The sequence below is a fragment of the Balaenoptera borealis genome (assembly GCF_965194805.1).
Source record: "Balaenoptera borealis genome assembly, chromosome: X".
NCBI classification, from domain to species: Eukaryota; Metazoa; Chordata; class Mammalia; order Artiodactyla; family Balaenopteridae; genus Balaenoptera; species Balaenoptera borealis.
The window spans coordinates 91041134-91064200 of NC_138881.1; the positions used below are offsets into that span (position 1 = coordinate 91041134).

A 23067-nucleotide genomic window follows, 5' to 3' on the forward strand; every position below is an offset into this window, starting at 1 on the left:
GTTTCAATAACTACACCTAAAGTAGTAGTAGAGACTCAGTTGTGTTAGCAGAATTATTTAGAACCATTCCAATGTTCAGGTTTCTGTCAGGCAGCCACATTCCATCTACACATAAGTATGACTGGCAACAGATCTATCCAACCGACTTAAAGTTGCAATGGTTCTATTTCTATGCCAATAAACATAGCCTGAGACTATGTGTATATAATGTGAAATGAGGTCAATTTAGAAAAAAAGAGGGGTGGTCAAAACCACTGCTTGGATTTTTAAGGACAAAAAAATGGTATACTGTTTGTGCTATTTAGGCCTATTTTTGATCCAGTATTCATACTGTCTAAATAGTTTTTTGGTTCCTAACATTGTGATGATATATATTGCTTCCCATTGTCTTGATATCACTGATTCTAGGTTTTTATTTTGTTTTGTTTTTTAGGAAGCTGTTGGCAACCCTTCCCCATCCTGTGGAATGCAGCAGTGCCAAAGCTTTGTATATTGTTGAAACTGAGACTCTCGAGGTCACTGTGACTATGAAACGAGAGTTGGATTTTATTAATTTCTTCTGAAACAACATGAATAAGGAGGAAAAGTGGTAAAATACCACTGATAAAAAATAAAAACCTTTGAAAAAAATTGGTTAATGTTTTCTATCTTCTCTTTAGTATTCTGACATATTTCAGGCAGGGCCTAAATTCAATTCTAGTGCTATTCTGATCATTTACAGTCATTTCTATTAATCTAGTAGAAAATGCTGTTTTCTCATACTAATAAGCTATTCCATTTTTATAGTGATAGCTGGATAGAATTTACAGGCTAACCAATTAGATTACTACATGGTCAGCTAAATAACTGAAATATGACCATGAAATCGTTGGTCCACTTACTTCAGTAGTCTGAAGAACTTAAGCCAATTGATTATACCTTGATACAATCAGTTGCATAGCAATTGGTCATTACTGTCACCAGAAAAGTTTATTTAGTTTCCTTTTTGTTGATTTAGTCAAATGATTTCCAGTGTTCTCTGTTTAGGCTCTCACTATTGTTCTGTAATATACAAATAACAGAGGATTATAAATAGTTTGATGTGCCATACTAACAACATGTTTTACTTGAATAAGAAATACTCTTGAGCACACAGTATTATTTGGCTTCCTCGGTCCTGTTCTCAGTGTTTGGATCTATTTAAGTTAAAAATATTTTCCTTTTGTGCGCTAATAATTATTAACAATGCCTTTTTGAGTACTGTGTTTATATTTAGTAATTGAATTTCTTGACATTTAAAAGGAATATAAAGAAAAGTGTGGCGCATTTACAAATCCTGTTCTCTCTCATTTCCTATATTTATTGTAATTGGACATACTTATGTTATGAATTTGTACCCTGCCTCTTCTGTACTGTATTGCATAAGTTTATTTTAGAATTATTTATGAATCACTTGTACTTTACAACTTGTTGACTTGGTCTCACACATCATTGTAGAACTCTGGAGTTACCTGGGAGTAAATTTTGAAAAGAGATAAACAGCAGAAAGATGTGAACTATTAAGGGACTAAATACTCAAGCAGATATTGTCTAGGTTAACTATGCAGATAACTGTGAAGCATCTAGTTTATGACTAGATCAAATAGAAGGAAAAGACTGAGATTTTGGAAAAAGTGGTTGTGTTAAAACACCAAGCTCTTGTAGAGAATTTGACTTTGAAATTACCACCATGACTTTCTTCTGAGGGTGGGATTAACTGAAAGGAAGTTAGTGTCTGTGAATTTAAGTCCATGGTGTCACAGAATTAAGAGTGTCCTACTTTGCTTTCTTAACATCTTTTTAAAAGGCTGTATTTTAAGAATTTAAGATTATACCCTAAACTGTAAACTCTGGAGTAAGCCTAAGCAGTAGCCAATATTTTTCTTCTCTAGATAGCAACAGGGAGTCAGTGGAAAATGTATCTCTTCTTCAGATGTACTGGCCCTAATTACAAAGACCATTATTACTCAAGCTGACTGAATGTGTACAAGTTGTCCCTGGAAGAGAAGATAGAGCATATCCAGGCCAACTTGAATTGGGCTTTGGTTATGTTGTACTGTATCAATTATATAATGAAACAATGAAATGTGATCCAGTAGTTTATACCCATCTACAAATTATCCTACTTCACTGTCCTTGGCCTCAGAAGTAGCAACTTTGTTATCGTTGCTGTTTCGTTTTTAAGCTAACTCACAGGACTTTTCTCTCTTTAAAGGGGAATAGTCCATTAAAGCAAATGTAGAAAAAGAGAATACAAAAGGAAGTTAAAACCACGATTGTGGCATATTATTAGCCTTCTCCTTCATGAACTTCTTTACCTCCCTTTTTGGTTTTATAATCTCTAGTTGCGTTTGTGAGGATTCAGTCATTCATTCATGCACTCATTAATGCATTCTTTCAACAAATAACCACTGAGCATTTACCACATGCCTGGCCCTATGTTACGTGCTGGGCATATAGCAATGATCAAACCAGATGTGGTCCCTGTCCTCATGGAGCAAGTAGTTTAGCAAGGGAGACCAACAATAACCAAGTAAACACATAAATACGTATTTTCAAGTTTATTAGTAGTATGAAGGAAAACAATGCATGCTTTGAGAGTATCAGAGAAACCAAACCTAGTCTGGGGAATGAGGTCAGAAAAGGCTCCCCTAAGGATTTCATACTCAGCTGAAACATGGAGAATACCAAGGATTTAGCCAGGCAAAGAGAGTGTTGAGGGAAGGAGGGTGGTAGGGCTTCTAGGTGCAAGGAGTAGCAAATGTGAAGACCCAGGATGGAAAGAACCTGGAGCGTAGAGTTCAAGGAAATTAAAGCCTGTGTGGTTGAAGTAGAATGAATCTGGCAAGTGTGACTGGAGGTAAGTTAAGGTTGGAAATGTAGGCTGGAGCAATGTCATGTAGAACCTTACAGGCTAAGGTTAGGAACTTGAATTTTATTCTAAGTTCTTTGGAGAAGAGGATGTATTTGGAGGCAAGAATGAAAATGGGGAGACCACTTAGGAGGCTATTGCAATAGCCCAGGCAAATTATTATTCTACACTTCATCCTAAGTAAAATTCATTTGATTTTTTTCTAATTAGAAAAAAAGTACATGCTTACATGATCCAAGTAGGAAACTTTAACAATACAGAAAAGCTCCTTAAAAATAAAGCAAAATTTAAAATCACCTGTAAGCCAACAAACCATAAATAACCACTCTTAACCATTTTTAGTGCCTCTTTCCAACTTTTTCTTTCAATGCATAAGACAGATACCAGTTTTCCCCCAAATATGATGATAACACACAAACTGGCTTTAAAACCTACTTTCTTTTAATTTCCAAGTATATTCTTTTTTATTATCTTTTTGTTTCTGGGAATTCTAATTGTATTGCACTGTGATAAAAAAGTGTGATAAATGAATGATCCATGTGTAGTTTTAAAGAATGAGTATTCTGTAATTATTGGGCACAGAATTCTATCTATATATATCAACTCAAGTTTTTTTTAATATTTTAATTTTATTGGAGTATAGTTTATTTACAATGTTGTGTTTCAACTCGTTTTTCTTTTTAAAACTGTGTTGTTCAGATCTTCTACATTCTTGTTAATTTTTGGCCTGCTTTCTGTATCAACATGAAGAGGTGTATTATTGATAAAATTTACCAGTGATGATAGATTTGTTCATTATCTCCTTGTAATTCTGTCAATTTTTGCTTTATGTTTTTTAAGGCAATATATTTAGCTGCAGACAGACTTAAAATTGTTCTGTCTTCCTGGTGGATTATTCCTTTTATCAATATTCTGTGACACTCTTTATCCCTAATAATGTTTTTTGCTTTAAAGTTTGTTTTACTTTACATTAACATAGCTACATCAACTTTGGTTAGTATTTGCGTGGCATATCTTTTTCCATCACTTTCTATGCCTTTATGTTTTAGGTATGACTTTTATGAACAGAATTTAGATAAATTTTGGATTTTTAAATGCAACAAAGATTCTCACATGTTTCATCCAGTTACATTTATTGTGATGAATGATACACTTGGATTTATTTATATCACCTTATCATGGGATTTCTCTCTTATTCTGCTTTTTTCTAAGTTTTTTTTTCTCCTTTCTTGCCTTTTTTTTTCCTATTAGTCAGTTTTCAAAATTCTTTTTTCCTCCTGCTGATTTGGAAGTTATATATACTTTTTTTTTTTTTTTACTTCAAATGTCTAAAGTTTCTCAATAGTTCTACCGCCCATAACACGATTCAAAGACATAGAAAGTTTTAACTAAACCATGCCTCTCCAACTTTGTTTTCATACCCCCAAATTATTCATCATCCTCATTATTGTTTTTTCATGACCGATGCTATTTAGATCTACCCACATGTCTACCAATTCTTCGCTCGCCATTCTTTTTTCCACATTAGTGCTTCCTTTCTGAAGTGCATACTTTAGTATTTCTTTCAGTGACAGTCTGTGAGTTCTTGATTCTCTCAGTTCATTCCTGGAAATGTTTTTATTGCCCTCACTCTTGAATGATAATTTAGCTGGGCTTAGAAATCTAGGTTGACAGATATTTTCCTTCAGAACTTTGAAGATATTATTTACCTGTGTTCTGGACTATATTTCGTAATTTAAAAGTCTGCTGTCTATCTCGTTGTTCCTTTGGAGGTAATCTATCTTTTCTCTCTGGTAGTTTTAAAGATTCTTCTCTTTGTTTCGGGTGTTCTGCAGTTTGATTATAATGTGTCTGCATATAGATTTAATTTTACTTATTTTATTTGGCACTTGTTCTTAAATCTTTCATCAGTCCTGGAAAATCCTCTGCCATTATGTACTCAAGTATTTCCTTTCTCCCATTCTTGCTATTTTCCTTCTAGAACTCCTCTTAGATTAAGGTTGGACCTTTCTTTTTTTTTTTTTTTTTGATGTAGATCATTTTAAAAGTCTTTATTGAATTTGTTACAATGTTGCTTCTGTTTTATGTTTTGGTTTTTTGGCCACGAGGTGTGTGGGATCTTAGATCCCCAACCCAGGATCGAACACACACCCCCTGCATTGGAAGGCGAAGTCCCAAACACTGGACTGCCAGGGAAGTCCCTGGACCTTTCATTCTATCCTCCATGTTTTTCAGCCTCTCAGACATATTTTCCATCTCTATTTTTCCTTAATATTGGATAATTTTCTCAAATCTATTATCCCCTAGCTCAATGATTCTCAGGATTCTAATCTTGCTGGTGATTGTGTCCACTGACTCTCACTCTTGGTAGATCATTTAATCTTGTGGGGTTTTTTCACATTTTATTTTTTGAATTTTAGAATTTTAGAATTTTATTTATTATTTTATACAGCAGATTCTCATTAGTTATCCACTTTATGCATATTAGTGTATACATGTCAATCCCAATCTCCCAATTCATCACACCACCACCACCACCCCCACTTTCCCCCCTTGGTGTCCATACGTTTGTTCTCTAAATCTTGTAGGTTTTTAAAAATTGAAATATCTTCTTTAATTGGGCTTTAAAAAAATTCTGTGAAAAATTCTTACAGTCTGTGTTGTGGGAGCAGCCCTTCAAGCAGCTTTACCTTTGCTTCTTCCAAGACCCTCAGTGTACAGTTTCCTTGGTCATGCAGGTAGGATAAATTAAAACCCAAAGCTCACATGAGTTCCAGAACTGTGCTTTAAATTCTCAGAGGAAATTTTTTCTTCCATCTTTGATTTAGTCAGATAAACTTCCTTGTTTCCCTATGCCAAAGATGCAGATTTTTTTCTACTCCAAACTTTTATACAGAGTACAGCCCTTCCAGGGGACCTTTATGACGAGACCCTTGGGCCCAAGACCTCATCTCCTGTCCCTGTGGTTCTTAAAAGTTGAAACTCCCTTCCCTGCTCGATTTTAAAGACAATGTGCAAAAAAAATTTTTAAATCTCATTAATAATGTTTTATATAGACTACATGTTAAAATGACATTTTGACATATTGGGTTGAATAAAATTTATTATTGAAACTCAAAAAAACCCCAAAAACTAAAAAACAAAACAAAACAAAACCTCCCTTCCCAGGGTAACCACAACTCCCACTCACAAGATTACAACTCTGATTTTCCATTTCCTCTTCATTTCTGGCATCTGGGAGTTTTCCTTGATTTCTTGTGAACTCAGTTATGCAATTTAAAAAATGTTTGTATATTTTTATCTTGTACTCATAGAGGTCTGTATCAAAAGGGTTTTTCAGTTAGTTTAATTGGCCATGGCCAGTCAGCTTTCTTAATTTAGCAAAATATTTTTAATATCTTCCCATGTTAATATTCTTCAACACAACTGTTGTAGATTGAATTTCCCAGAAATCAGACTCCAACTCAGCAAAAGTATATTAGAGAGTCCTCTTGAGATCAACACCTGTTGAAGGAAGGAAAGGAAACAATATTGGACAAAGAGAGTAGTTGGGCTGCAAAGCAGTCACAGGGCCTTAGCAGACCACATAGGGAGCTCTGAATCTGGAATAATCTCCCAGAATTGTCCCCAGTTGGAGCAAGGAGGCTGAACCTTTATATTCCAGCATTGACTGGTCATTGAATGCAAACTGCACCTTGGAAGATAGTGTTAACCTTGGGATAGGTCACTCTCTTGGGCTGAGTTCCCAGAAAAGGCTGACAGCTGAGGACAATCTGCCAGCAGCTCTGCTAGCTGCTGGAGGAATAAGGCCTTCTGTCTTGAAGCAGGATCTGTATGCACATAATAGTGTCCACTACAATGATTTTTAATGGTTTCAGAGTATCCCATCACATGTGTATAATACAATTTACTGATTCTAAATATCCAATAATAATGGATTGGCTATTTCTAATTTTTCCTATATCAATAATACTGATATGAGCATTATTATACATTCTCTTTGTCTACATCTCATACTTTTTTCCTTAGGTTAAATTCTTAGAAGTGAAATTATTAGATATACACATTTTAAAATATTTTTATAAGTTTAGCCAACTTGTCTATCAAAATGCTTATACTAGTATATACTTACTTCCCCCAACAATATATGAGTACCCATTTCTCTACACTCGAAGAAATCCTGAAAGTCATCATGTCTTTTCATCATTTCCAATTTAATAAGGAAAAATAACATCATGTCATTTTGACAAATAACCTTATTCAACATTGTTTTGTGTTGGTTTCCACCTATTGATAGTGATGCTATCAGCTAGGAATGCCTGCGGCTCTCACCTGGGCCTGTGCTACCTGTGAGGTGCCCCCATAGACAGTTCCCCAACTGGCCCTCGTGGTTCTTATTACGATTGCAAGACCCACTTCTGCAACAACCATCCAGAAACTTTGAAAAAACAAGATATGTTACTTACATATTCTGGACAGTACACAGCATGTCCGAGGGCCACACGGAGAGGTTACGGGTAAAAAGATATTGTGTGGACGTGGGGTTCTGCCTTTATTGGGTTCAAGTGTGAAGTGTCCAAGGTTTCCCTTGATTCACCCTTCATTGGTGAATTTAAAACATAAGAGCAGGAATTAAATCACAGGAAGGGAAAAGTAAGCGGTCAGTTATCTAGGTCACCCAGGGCTTTCTAAAAGGGGAACTTCACAGGCGGGGCGGCCTGGCTCTTTATCTACTTGTGCAACTGGCAGTGTGTTTATTGAAGATGGATGTCTTTGAAATGGATGCCTCGAAAATCAAAAGCTTAATGTCAGGCACTTATATTACAGTCAAAAAAGCTAACTGTTGGGCATTTACACTACGGACATACTAGTGAAGTTAAACAATTTTTCATACACTTACTAGCCTCTTATGTTCTTGTTTTGAGGACTGTTTTTTCTTTTGATCATTTTTCTATAAGAATATTTAACTTTTTCTTATTGATTTGTCAAATTTGGTTATTTGTAATATATTTTACAAATATTTCCCCCAGAGTGTTCTTTACCTTTTAATTTTGTTTATAATATTTGTAATAGGAATTTTTTATTGTTATGTAGTATATTTGTAGAAGGATTATCCACTTTTTTTAAAATTTATTTTTGGCTGCCTTGGGTCTTCATTGCTGCTCGCAGGCTTTTTCTACTTGCGTCAGTGGGGGCTACTCTTCCTTGTGGTGCGCGGGTTTCTCATTGTGGTGGCTTCTCTTGTTGTGGAGCATGGGCTCTAGGCATGCGGGCTTCAGTAGTTGTGGCATGCGGGCTCAGTAGTTGTAGCTTGCAGGCTCTAGAGCGTTGGCTCAGTAGTTGTGGTGCATGGGCTTAGTTGCTCTGTAGCATGTGGGACCTTCCCAGACCAGGGCTTGAACCCGTGTCCACTGCATTGACAGGCAGATTCTTAACCACTGCACCACCAGGGAAGTCCCTTCACTTATTTTTATTTTGGTGGTTTTAAGGCTTCATCTTCTACTTTTAAACTGTATCCATCTGGAATTTATTTTAGAACAATTAATTTTTAGTCTCCTAATACTAGATTTGAGCATTATAAAATACATTTAAAACATTCACTGTCACACTCTGGCTTCTCCCGTTTAATTTTACCATGAAATCATCCATAAATTATGCTGTGAGAAGAGCAGTTGATGATTTGTAATATATTACAAAGTAACAGAATTTGAGTGCAATGCACTTTTAGTCAACCCTTCTGACAAGATAATTTTGCAATGTTTTTATTTGACTTTAAAACACATTTACATATGTATGAATAGGTCTTACACTGAATTTATGCTAGTACAAATTTAAGAAGCTTCATTATGAACACCCAACTAGAGAGGTGCTGGAAAGCAACCTTTTTTCCTCATCCTGCCTATCTGTTTATTGTTTTGTTTGTTTCATACTCCATGCAGTAAAGGACAGTATCACCCTTCTTCCTAAGCAGTGTTTTTATCTAAATGTATTGTCTAAATATTCCCACATTCAGGAGTGGTATGGGGGTGGGAATTGAACAGATAGGTAGTAAGGGCAAAGGTAATTTTTTTGTTTACAACATTTAACTTATGGATTACTCTGAGTACAGGGAAAGGCAAGGCCAAGGTTAACATGGAATCTTTATGCAAATAAGAAAAAGCTCCCCTGCCTCAAGCATTGACAAAAAGGCCCCCCAAAAGCACCCTCCACAAAAAGACCAGTAACAAAAAGGCACACTCCCCAGAAGCCAATTAGGGGGAGGCACTATATAGTGCCTATCCTGAATTTTCAGCTCAACTTGCTCCCTTTTACTCAATGCCTTTGGCCTTAGACAACTTCAGGCAGTCCTTCTTTCTCTGCAACCATTTTTTTCCTTGTTGCACTATAGACTTTAACACTCAGTTGAGGAATATGAATAAAGTCTATAGTTCAGTTAATATTATTGTACCAATGCTAGTTTTTCGGCTTTGATAATTGTACTATGGTAACACAAGATAGTTACATTAGGGGAAGGTAGGTAAACTATGAAAACTCTCTACACAATTTCTGGTGCTTCTTGTGAGTCTAAAACTATTTCAAAATAAAAAGTTTGTTTTAAAAAGTCAGTAAAGGAGAAAATCAGCTGCAAAATTATATTCAGAGCATCACTGCTCTTTCTGCTTTTGCAGCGTGGGACTTTATTTTTTTTGCCATTTTCACCTGTGGAGTGTTTCAAGTTTTGGTGAATATACTCCACCAAGCAGGGAATCTGTTTGTAGATGACAGCTGGTTTTATTTCACAAATACAACCTGTTCAACATAAAGACATAGAAACAATGAGCTCAATCTCAATTCCAGTAACGTTGGTAAGTGAACTTCTTTGCTAGACATTGTAGAGGTGGTGTATAGAAGTATACAGTCAAAAAATCTACAGTTTAGTTTGGAAAATATGAGTAGCATGTGATACAAAAGCAATATATGTATGTTATATTGCAGGATGTTAGCAAAAATGGTAGTGTAAGGACCACCGAAAATCCTCTTCTCCATAAAAGCAATGAGAAAACTAGCACAAATTCTTAAGAATTAACTGAGAACTCTAGAAATTAACAAAAAGCTTGCAACAATCCAGGGAACGTTTAAGGAAAATAGCTGAATCTGAGTAAAAATAGCAAGATTTGTGGCATTTTAACTTACTGTATTCCCACCTCCACCTTCTCCCTGATTCCACAGTAACTTTGAAAATCAATGGGCCACAATCATGGTGAAAACAAGCAGCCTGGAAACCACTGGAGGGCGCAAAATGAGGTTGGAGATTGTAATGGTTAATTCTATGTCTCAACATGACTGGATTGCAAAGTGTCCAGATATTTGGCTAATCATTATTTCTGGGTATGTCTGTGAGGGTATTTCTGGATGAAATTAGCATTTTGAACCTGTGGACTCAGTAAAGCAGTTTGCCCTCCCCAGCATGAGTGGCATCATCCAATACATTAAGGGCCTAAATAAACAAAAAAGTGAAGGAAGGAAGAATTCGGCACTTCCTGCCTGATTGCTTGAGCTGGAACATCAATCTTTTCTTGCCCCCTGTGTACCTGTGGTTCTCAGGCCTTCAGACCCAGAGTGCAATTTACACCATTGGTTCTCCTGGTTCTCAGGCCTTAGGACTCAGACTGAAATATACCACTGGCTTTCCTGGGTCTCCAGATTGCAGATGGCAGATCGTGGGATTTCTCAGCCTCCATAACCGTGTGAGCCAATTCCTTATAATAAATCTACATCTATATCTCTATACACATATATATCTCTTGTTGGTTCTGTTTCTCTAGAGCACCCTAACTAATGCAGAGCTCCTTCAAAGTTCCATGCCCAGTGTTACTCTGATACCTAAATAAGACAAATACATCACAAGAAAAGAAAACTACAGACCGATAATTCTTTATGAATATAGATGTAAAAGTTCTCAACAAAATAGTAGCAAACTAAATCTAGCAACATATCAAAAGGATCATACACCATGACTGAGTGGGATTTATCCGAGGAATGGAAGGTTGGTTCAACATATGAAAATCAATCAATGTAAAGAGTCATGCACCACAATGTTCACTGCAGCTCTATTTACAATAGCCAGGACATGGAAGCAACCTAAGTGTCCATCAACAGATGAATGGATAAAGATGTGGCACACATATACAATGGAATATTACTCAGCCATAAAAAGAAACGAAACTGAGTTATTTGTAGTGAGGTGGATGGACCTAGAGTCTGTCATACAGAGTGAAGTAAGTCAGAAAGAGAAAAAATACTGTATGCTAACACATATATATGGAATCTAAAAAAAAAAAAAAAAGGTTCTGAAGAACCTAGGGGCAGGACAGGAATAAAGACACAGACGTAGAGAATGGACTTGAGGACACAGGGAGGGGGAAGGGTAAGCTGGGATGAAGTGAGAGAGTGGCATGGACATATATACACTACCAAATGTAAAACAGATAGCTATTAGGAAGCAGCCACATAGCACAGGGAGATCAGCTCGGTGCTTTGTGACCACCTAGAGGGGTGGGATAGGGAGGGTGGGAGGGAGGAGATATGGTGATATATGTATACATATAGCTGATTCACTTTGTTATACAGCAGAAACTAATACAACATTGTAAAGCAATTATACTCCAATAAAGATGTTAGAAAAAAAAAGAAAATCAATCAATGTAACACAGCATATTAATAAAATAGAGGACAAAAACCACATGATCATCTCAACAGATACAGGAAAAGCATCTGACAAAATTAAATACCTTTCATGACAAAAACTTTCCAAAAATTATAAATAGAAGGAAATTTCCTTACCCTAATAAAGGGCATCTATGAAAAACCCACAGCCAACGTACTTAATGGTGAAAGGCAGAAAGTTTTCCCCTTGAGATCTGGAACAAGACAAGGAGGTCCACTCTTACCACTTCTATTCAACAGTTGACTGGAGGTTCTAACCAGGGCAATTAGGCAAGTAAAAGAGATAAAAGTCATCCAGATTGGAAAAGAAGAAATAAAACTATTGCAGATAACATGATCTTGTATACAGAACAAAATCTACAGAATTTTGTATATAGAAAAACCCAAATAAACCTCAAAAAAATCTCTTAAAGCTAATAAATGAGTTTACGAAAGCTGTAGGAAATAAAATCAACATACAAAAATTTGTTGTATTTCTATACACTAGCAATAAACAATCTGAAAATGAATTAAGTAAACAATTACATTTACACTGGCATCGAAAATAATAAAATACTGGGGCTTCCCTGGCGGGCCAGTGGTTAAGACTCCGTGCTTCCAATGTAGGGAATGCGGGTTCGATCCCTGGTTGGGGAATTAAGATCCCACATGCCACATGGCATGGCCAGAAAATAAAATAAAATAAAATAAAATAAAATAAAATAAAATACTTAGGAATAGTTTTTTAAAAGAACTATAGGACTTGTACATGGAAAACTACAAAATACTGTTGAAAGGAATTAAAGAAGACCTACATAAGTGGAAACACTTTCCATGGTCGTGGATTAGAAGACTTAATATTGTTAAGATGGTAATATCCTCTCAAATTAATCTACAGATTCAACACAAACCCTATCAAAATCTCAGGTAGCTTATTTGCAGAAATTGGCAGACTGATTCTAAAATGTATGTGGAAATGCAAGGGACCAAGACTAGCCCAAAAAATCTTGAAGAAGAAAAACAAGTTGGAGAACCCACATGTCCCAATTTCAAAACTTACTACAAAGGTACCATAATCAAGAATGTTCAGGACTTTCCTGCTGGCAGTGGTTAAGACTCCGAGCTCCCAACGCAGGGGGTCCTTGTTCAATACCTGGTCAGGAAACTAGATCCCACATGTATGCCACAACTAAGAGTTTGCATGCCACAACTAAGGAGCCTGCCAGCCGCAACTAAGGAGCACACGTGCTGCAACTAAGGAGCAGGTGAGCCACAACTAAGGAGCCTGCCTTCTGCAAGACCTGGTGAAACAAAATAAATAAATAAATAAACTATATATATATAAAGAATGTTCAGAATAGGCAAATCTACAGATAGAAAGTAGATTTACGGCTGCCTACATCTGACAAAAGGAGGAATGGGCTAATGGGCATGGGGATTCTTTTTGGAGTGATAAAAATGTTCTAGAAAGTGAAAATGGTTTGTAGATCAATATTATGTACTTCCTTGACATCTAAAGTGAGGAGGAAGGTGTGGATCTAATAGCCTAACTGTAAGCCATCCTCCCCAATCTACTCCTGTGGATAAGGTCCCCTGGCTAAATAACCCTCCTTATCACAGGGACCAGGCAAAATTCCTGCTTATCTTTAAGTAAAAGGTTTCAGTTCCCTGCCAGTCTGTGAAATTATTCAAACAAACCAATCACATTCTCATGTGGGAACCAAGGATCACTCCACATTCCTGATACTACAAAGTCTGCCTCCCACAGCCCCTGCATATTCATTCTGTTCCCAAGTACAACTCCTCTGTGGCCCTGTGTGACATGTTGTGCCTTCCCCTGGGGATTGAGTATATGTGATTAATAAACTGCTGTCAATCTCATCTGTCTAGTGTCAGGTGTCATGTGCTTGGCCATCCCCATAATCTTAGGGTCAGACTCCCTCTCTCACCAATGGGGTGAAGAGTAGGCAATAAAAATATGGTTGTATATCTTTGTGAATTATACTAAAATCCACTGAATTGTACATTCTAAAAGGGTGAATTTTATGGTATGTAAATTATACCTCAATTTTTAAATCATTGAAAACTAAACCAGATGGAAAAATTATGTGCTACGATGATAAATTCTATAGGTTTTCAGAGGACTACATCAGGAAAAACTTTGTACATGAGATGGGTCTTGATCTGGCTTTTGGAGGATGGCTGAGATTTGGGCACTCCTGGTAAGTGAAGGCCCAGAATGAGAAATGAATATGACAGATTTGAAGCACAGTATGCAAACTGATCTGACTAAATCGGATGATTGCTTTAGGAATTAGTAGAGAATAAATATGACTAGGCAGGTGGAAGAAAAATTAGAGAGGAGCTTGAAAGTCAGAAGAAGAGTTTAGCCTTGATCCAGTAAATCCAGATTTTTATCAGATACTTGACATGATACAGAGAGAAGAGGAAATATATAACCTAGTAATTAAAGAAAATAGTCTCCAGAGTCAGACAAACCTAGGACTAAATTGTGTCTCAGACTACTTCCATCACAAATACTATACCTTTACTATTTCACAGCTTTGAAGTTGGTTAATACCTTTGAATCTTGATATGGCAAGGCATCATTGTCACTTTCATTTACTGTGCTAGCATTCTCCCACTTACTGCTAGTTCTAAATATTCTTCTTTTTTTAAAGCCTAAAATGATTTAGCAACCAGACTCTGGGAAAGCTTGCTAACCTGATCCTCAGTTACATTTAAAGTGCTTAGAAAATTGTATTGTTTTGAAATAGTTTGACTTGAACTGAGCTAAAATTTACCTTTCATTGGTTTTCTAGGAAATAATGTAAATAAAATGATATGTTGCTTTGAAGTATTGAGAAATTAACTTTGTGAAGACTTCAGCAAGTGTTTTAATGTGATAGATGCCTAAGGTAATGGATGACAGTTGGAGCAAACCATAGATTACCTGAAAAGCTTAAAAGGAAAAACTGAAAAATGAGTTGTCCGTAGGGATTTTGAAAAGCTAGTACATATTTCTTATAATCTAGAAGACCAGGCACATGTGTAGGGCTGTGCACACACACAGGAAAGCCATAAACTTTCACCCACCCCTGGCTGATTTGTGGTTCTGTGCAAGCAGGAAGTGTAAGCTAATGCAGAGTCATAAAGTGTTTGGCTGACAGTTGAAAGTTTGTCCAACATGCTTGCAGAGTCCCTTGGCAAAGACTGTGAGATTTTTAGCTCTAGGCATTTAAGAAAATCTCTACCTAGTCATTAGTTGCCCTCTAAGCTACTTGAGCATAGACGTCACTGGCCACATATGACAAAGAGTATAGAGCTTACTGAATTAGTTCAGAAAATTCACTGAACAAGCAAACAACTACAAAAAACAACTACAAAAACCAGCAATAACAACAAACCCTAGGGGGAGGGAACAACATAATTTCCAGGATTGTCAATTATATTATTTAAAATATCCAGTATTGGGATTTCCCTGGTGGTCCAGTGGTTAAGACTCCATGCTTCCACTGAGGGGGCATGGGTTTGATCCCTGGTCAGGGAACTAAGATCCTGCATGACATGTGGTGTGGCCAAAAACACATATATTTCCAGTATTTAATGAAAAATTATGAGACATGAAAAAAATCCTATGGCCATAACACAGGAAAAACACCAAGCAATAGAAACTGTCCATGAGCAGGTCCAGACATTGGCAATACTAGATATAAACTTTTAATCAGCTATTTTAAATATGTTCAAAGAACTAAAAGAAACAATTTCTAAAGAAACTAAAGAAAATTAGGAGAATAGTGTCTCTTTATATAGACAGTATAAAGAGATAGCAATTATAAAACTGAATCAAATAGAAATACTGGAGTTGAAAAGTACAATAAGTGAAATAAAAATTTCACTAGAGGGGCTCAACAGCATATTAGAACAGAAGAGTCAATGAATATGAAGACAGATCAATTGAAATTATCAAGTCTGAGGAACAGCAAGAAAAAAGGATGAAGAAAACTGAACAGAAACTCAGAGACCTGTGGGATATGATGAAGTATACCAACATACATATACTGTGAGTCCCAGAAGGAAAGGAAAAAAATAAAAGGAGGCAGAAAGAATATTTGAAGAAATATGACTGAAAAACTCCCAAATTTGATGAAACACATTACATATAAAAGACACTCAATGAAATCAAAGTAGGACAAACTAAGATATCCACATTGAGACACGTCATAATCAAACAGTCAAAAGACAAAGAATTTTGAAAGCAGGGAGAGAGAAATGAGTAAGCATACATAAGAGCTCCTCAATAAGATTAGCAGCTGATTTCTCACCAGAAACCATGGAAGCAAGAAGGCAGTGGGATGACATATTAAAAGTGCTGGAAGAAAAAACTTTAAAGGTCAACCAAGTAGTCTATATATGGCAAAACTACCTTCAAAATAAAGGAAAAATTAAGAGAGACAAAAACTGAGAGAGTTCATCTCTAGCAGAACTGTTCTCCAAGAATACTAAATGGAGCTTTTCAGGCTGAAATAAAAGGACACAAGATATTAACTTGAATCAACATGAAGAAATAAAGAAGGCTCACAAATAACTACATAGGAAAATATAAAAGACAGTACAAATGTATTCTTTGCATGTAACTACATTTTTTCATATCTGATTTAAAAGACAACTTCATAAAGCAAAAATTATAAATCTATGTTGATGAACACAATATATAAAGATGTAGTTTGTGACAATAATATGGATAGAAGAGAGGTGGATGAAGCAATGTAGGAGCAGCTTTTTATATTATTGAAATTCCATTGGTTTTAATCTAAACTATTTTGATATAGATTAGGAGGTTAATTATATTCCCTAGAGTCACCACAAATATACTCAAAAATATATATATAGTGGGGAAAAAAGACAAGGAATTAAAATAATACACTAGAAAATATCTATTTAACACAAAAGAATGCAGTAATTGAGGAATAACAAAGCAAAAAAGGCACGAGACACATAGAAAAATAGCTAAATGGTAGGCATAAATCCTATCTTAACAGTAATTATATTAAATATAAATGAATTAAACTCTCCAATTAAAAGGTAGAGATTAGCAGAATGGATAAAACTCAAAATCCAACTGGATTCTGTCTTCAAGAGACTCATTTTATTTTATTTTATTTATTTATTGGCCACACTGTGTGGCATGCAGGATCTTCCCCAACCAGGGATTGAACCCATGCCCCCTGCACTGGAAGCACAGAGTCTTAACCACTGGACCGCCAGGAAAGTCCAAGAGACTCATTTTAGAATCAAAGATAAATAGATGTTGAACATAAAAGTAGGGGGAAAGATATATCACACAAACAGTAACCAAAAGATCGCTAGAGTGGCTGACTAATAACAGACAAAATAGACATGAAGACAAACATTATTTAGAGAGACAAAGTAAGACATTTCATAAGGACAAAATGATTAATCCAAAAGGAAGATATAACAATTACAAATATATATGTACCTAACAACAGAAATCCAAAACACTTGAAACATATACAGACAGAATTGAAGGGGAAGATAGACAATTCAACAATAGTAGTTGGAGATTTTAACACACCATTATCAATTATGGGTAGAATAACTAGACAGAAGATCAGCAAGGATATAGAAAACTTGTACAACACTATTAACCAAGCAGACATGACAAACATCGGAACAACGCTCCCCCTAATAACAAGAGAATATGTATTCTTCTCAAGTGTACATGGAACATACTTCAGGATAGAAGATATGTTAAGCTATAAAACAAGTGTCAATCAGCCTCTTCAAAAAGTGGTGCTGGGAAAACTGGACAGCTACATGTAAAAGAATGAAATTAGAACACTCCTTAACACCATACACAAAAATAAACTCAAAATGGATTAAAGACCTAAATGTAAGTCCAGACACGATAAAACTCTTAGGGGAAAGCAGAGGCAGAACACTCTATGACATAAATCACAGCAAGATCCTTTCTGACCCACCTCCTAGAGAAATGGAAATAAAAACAAAAATAAACAAATGGGACCTAATGAAACTTCAAAGCTTTTGCACAGCAAAGGAAACCATAAACAAGACGAAAAGACAACCCTCAGAATGGGAGAAAATATTTGCAAATGAAGCAACTGACAAAGGATTAATCTCCAAAATATATAAACAGCTCATTCAGCTCAATATTAAAGAGACAAACAACCCAATCCAAAAATGGGCAGAAGACCTAAATAGACATTTCTCCAAAGAAGACATACAGATGGCCACGAAGCACATGAAAAGATGCTCAACATCACTAATTATTAGAGAAATGCAAATCAAAACTACAATGAGGTATCACCTCACACCAGTTAGAATGGGCATCATCAGAAAATCTACAAACAACAAATACTGGAGAGGGTGTGGAGAAAAGGGAACCCTCTTGCACTGTTGGTGGAAATGTAAATTGATACAGTCACTATGGAGAACAGTATGGAGGTTCCTTAAAAAACTAAAAATAGATTTACCATATGATCCAGCAATCCCACTACTGGGCGTATACCCAGAGAAAGCCATAATTCAAAAAGACACATGCACCCCAATGTTCATTGCTGCACTATTTACAATAGCCAGGACATGGAAGCAACCTAAATGCCCATCGACAGACGAATGGATAAAGAAGTTGTGGTACATATATACAATGGAATATTACTCAGCCATAAAAAGGAACGAAATTGAGTCATTTGTTGAGATGTGGATGGATCTAGAGACTGTCATGCAGAGTGAAGTAAGTCAGAAAGAGAAAAAGAAATATCGTATATTAACGCATGTATGTGGAAACTAGAAAAATGGTACAGATGAGCCGGTTTGCAGGGCAGAAGTTGAGACACAGATGTAGAGAACAGACATATGGACACCAAGGGGGGAAAACTGCGGTGGGGTGGGGAGGGTGGTGTGCTGAATTGGGCAATTGGGATTGACATGTATACACTGATTTGTATAAAATTGATGACTAATAAGAACCTGCAGTATAAAAAATCAAACAAACAAAACAACTAATACTAAACTTTCATTGGGTTATCTGTATGGAAATATGTTAATATAAATGTTTCAGACATTATGTGAAATTTCTAAAAATCTTATATGTTCTGGTATAATGTTATAAGTCATAATTCTAGTTATTACTTTAAAATGTATATCTCAGAAAAAACTAAATTTCCTTGTCAATTGCACTATTATGAACTTTCATCAAATCTTTAACCGTGGTCATTTTTAAGTCTTTTGTCATTTACAGACAGTTCTGGGTGTACTCTGATGCTTTTGCAAATATGTTCCTATAAAAGGGTTTCATCTTCAAGGAATTCATAGAAAAGACTCTGACAAGTACAGGTTTCTGGTAACTATACTGCTGAACTGAATGAATAAGCATTTTCAGAACTCTAATGAAAAACTGATGAACTCATAAAAGTGCAAACAAAAGATCAAGATGAAAAAAAAATTAATTACATGGGACTGAGTGAACTGATGAGGATGATTGTAATTTTTGTGACTTTCTGTTTGAATTAAAAAAAAATCCCACAAGGACTCAGAGGCAAAGAATATAGAAATCAATTTTCACTGCAAAGTAAAGGAGCTGTTACAGTGGAGGATTACTGGACTGAATGTCAATATTATGACATAGTATGAGTGTGTTTCGTGTTTGGTAATTGTAATCATTGTTGCTTTTGTTGTGGTCATCCATTTACAATGCTTGGTGTCAGTCTATTTATCTCTTGTAAAAATAAAATACAGTGTGTGTGTGTGAAAAAAAATCTACAAACAATAAATGCTGGAGAGGATGTGGAGAAAAGGGAACCCTCTTGCACTGTTGGTGGGAATGTAATTTGTTACAGCCACTATGGAGAGCAGTATGGAGGTTCCTTAAAAAACTAAAAATGGAACTACCATACGACCCAGCAATCCCACTACTGGGCATATACCCTGACAAACCATAATTCACAAAGAGTCATGTACCACAATGTTCATTGCAGCTCTATTTACAATAACCAGGACATGGAAGCAACCTAAGTGTCCATCAACAGATGAATGGATAAAGAAGATGTGACCCATATATACAATGGAATATTACTCAGGCATAAAAAGAAACAAAATTGAGTTATTTGTAGTGAGGTGGATCGACCTAGAGTCTGTCATACAGAGTGAAGTAAGTCAGAAAGAGAAAAACAAATACCATATCCTAACACATATATATGGAATCTAAAAAAAAGGTTCTGAAGAACCTAGGGGCAGGACAGGAATAAAGACACAGACGTAGAGAATGGACTTGAGGACACAGGGAGGGGGAAGGGTAAGCTGGGACGATGTGAGAGAGTGGCATGGACATATGTACACTACCAGATGTAAAAGAGATAGCTAGCAGGAAGCAGCCACATAGCACAGGGAGATCAGCTCGGTGCTTTGTGACCACCTTAGAGGAGTGGGATAGGGAAGGTGGGAGGGAGATGCAAGAGGGAGGAGATATGGGGATATATGTATATGTATAGCTGATTCACTTTGTTATAAAGCAGAAACTAACACACCATTGTAAAGCAATTATACTCCAATAAAGATGTTAAAAAAAAAAGAATCAACAAAAAGAGTAATTCAAGTCTTGCTATTTTGTGACTAAGATGTATAGAAATGTGGCAAAATTCTATAATTTTCATGATATAAAAGTACAGACTAAAACTAGAATTGCATATGATAGCATGATTTAAGTAGCTCATTACAGACATATTGTACAGTAGGTTCTTGTCTGAAGTTTTTCTGAATATGTGCTAATTTCTGGGGAATATTATCAATTTCAACTGAATTTTGAATTGAAATTTAAGGACAAAAAGGTATTTCAGGTGGGAAGAAAGTTCTAGATGTTGCCACCAAAACTGTATTATAGCTTAGAATAGAATATAATTTTAAAAACTTAAAAGAAATAAGATTTTGAACATAATCCTTTGCCCATATTGGAAACTTACTATTTTATATTATACAATAAGTAGGACATAATAAATGACAAAACACACTTTAAAAAAAGTATCAATATATTTAAGAATATTTATTTATTTACTTATTTATTTATTTATTATTGGGGTATAGTTGTTTTAGAATGTTGTGTTAGTTTCTTCAGTACAGTGAAGTGGAGTTCCCAGTGCTATACTGCAGGCTCTTTCTAGTTATCTATTTTATACATATTAGTGTATATATGTCAACCCCAATCTCCCAATTCATGCAACCCCCCACTTCCCACCCCTTGCTTTCCCCCCTTGGTACCCATACATTTGTTCTCTACATCTGTATCTCTATTTCTGCCATGCAAACTAGTTCATCTGTACCATTTTTCTAGATTCCACATATATGTGTTAATAAACGATATTTGTTTTTCTCTTTCTGACTTACTTCACTCTGCATGACAGTCTCTAGGTCCATCCACGTCTCTACAAATGACCCAATTTCGTTCCTTTTTATGGTTAGTATTCCATTGTATATATGTACCACATCTTCTTTATCCATTCGTCTGTTGATGGGCATTTAGGTTGCTTCCATGACCTAGCTGTTGTAAATAGGGCTGCAATGAATATTGGGGTGCATGTGTCTTTTTGAATTATGGTTTTATCTGGGTATATGCCCAGTAGTGGGATTGCTGGGTCATATAGTAATTCTATTTTTAATTTTTTTAAGGGACCTCCATACTGTTCTCCATAGTGGCCGTAACAATTTATATTCCCACCAATAGTGCAAGAGGGTTCCCTTTTCTCCACACCCTCTCCAGCATTTATTGTTTGTAGATTTTCTGATGATGCCCATTCTAACTGGTGTGAGGTGATACCTCATTGTAGTTTTGATTTGCATTTCTCTAATAATTAGTGATGTTGAGCATCTTTTCATGTGCCTCTTGGCCATCTGTATGTCTTCTTTTTTGAAATGTCTATTTAGGTCTTCTGCCCATTTTTGGATTGGGTTGTTTGTTTTTTGATATTGAGCTGCATGAGCTGTTTATATATTTTGGAGATTAATCCTTTGTCAGTTGCTTCATTTGCAAGTATTTTCTCCCATTCTGAGGACTGTCTTTTAGTTTTGTTTATGGTTTCCTTTGCTGTGCAAAAGCTTTTAAGTTTCATTAGGTCCCAATTGTGTATTTTCATTTTTATTTCCATCACTCTAGGAGGTGGGTCAAAAAAGGTCTTGCTGTGATTTATGTCAAAGGGTGATCTTCCTATGTTTTCCTCTAAGAGTTTTATAGTGTCCAGTCTTACATTTAGGTCTTTAATCCATTTTGAGTTTATTTTTGTGTATGGTGTTAAGGAGTGTTCTAATTTCATTCTTTTACATGTAGCGTTCACTTTTCCCAGCACAACTTATTGAAGAGACTGTCTTTTCTCCATTGTGTATCCTTGCCTCTTTTGTCATAGATTAGTTGACCATAGATGTGTGGGTTTATCTCTGGGCTTTCCATCCTGTTCCATTGATCTATATTTCTGTTTTTCTGCCAGTACCATATTGTCTTGATTACTGTAGTTTTGTAGTATAGTCTTAAGTCAGGCAGTGTGATTCCTCCAGCTCCGTTTTTTTCCCTCAAGACTGCTTTGACTATTCAGGGTCTTTTGTGTCTCCATACAAATTTTAAGATTTCTTGTTCTAGTTCTGTAAAAAATGCCACTGGTAATTTGATAGGGATTGCATTGAATCTGTAGATTGCTTTGGGTAGTATAGTCATTTTCATGATATTGATTCTTCCAATCCAAGAACATGGTATATCTCTCCATCTATTTGTGTCATCTTTGATTTCTTTCATCAGTGTCTTAGAGTTTTCTGAGTACAGGTCTTTTACTTCCTTAGGTAGGTTTATTCCTAGGTATTTTATTTTTTTTGTTGCAATGGTGAATGGGACTGTTTCCTTAATTTCTCTTTCTCATATTTCGTTGTTAGTGTATAGGAATGCAAGCGATTTCTGTGCATTAATTTTGGATCCTGCAACTTTACCAAATTCATTGATTAACTCTAATAGTTTTCTGGTGGCATCTTTAGCATTCTCTATGTATAATATCATGTCATTTGCAAACAGTGACAGTTTTACTTCTTCTTTTCCAATTTGTATTCCTTTTATTTCTTTTTCTTCTCTGTTTTCTGTGGCTAAGACTTCCAAAACTACGTTGAATAATAGTGGTGAGAGTGGACATCCTTGTCTTGTTCCTGACCTTAGAGGAAATGCTCTCAATTTTTCACCATTGAGAATGATGTTTGCTGTGGGTTTGTCATATATGACCTTTATTATGTTGAGGTAGGTTCCCTCTATGCCCACTTTCTGGAGAGTTTTTATCATAAATTGGTGTTGAATTCTGTCAAAAGGTTTTTCTGCATCTATTGAGATGATCATATGGTTTTTATTCTTCAATTTGTTAATATGGTGTATCACATTGATTGATTTGCGTATATTGAAGAATCCTTGCATCCCTGGGATAAATCCCGTT

General features: G+C 35.8%; 1 protein-coding gene across 2 annotated transcripts in view; it reads left to right on the plus strand.

Annotated features, from left to right (window-relative positions):
• DNAAF6 (dynein axonemal assembly factor 6) overlaps window positions 1–18793 on the plus strand; it is a 62508-nt gene extending 43715 nt beyond the window's left edge. For both annotated transcript variants that reach the window (XM_082377555.1, XM_082377556.1), the window contains exon 7: window positions 434–18793. In XM_082377555.1, the coding sequence (XP_082233681.1) occupies window positions 434–563 (130 nt within the window). In that variant the 3' untranslated portion in view covers window positions 564–18793. The remainder of the gene's footprint in view (window positions 1–433) is intronic.
• Window positions 18794–23067: the final 4274 nt, after the last annotated feature.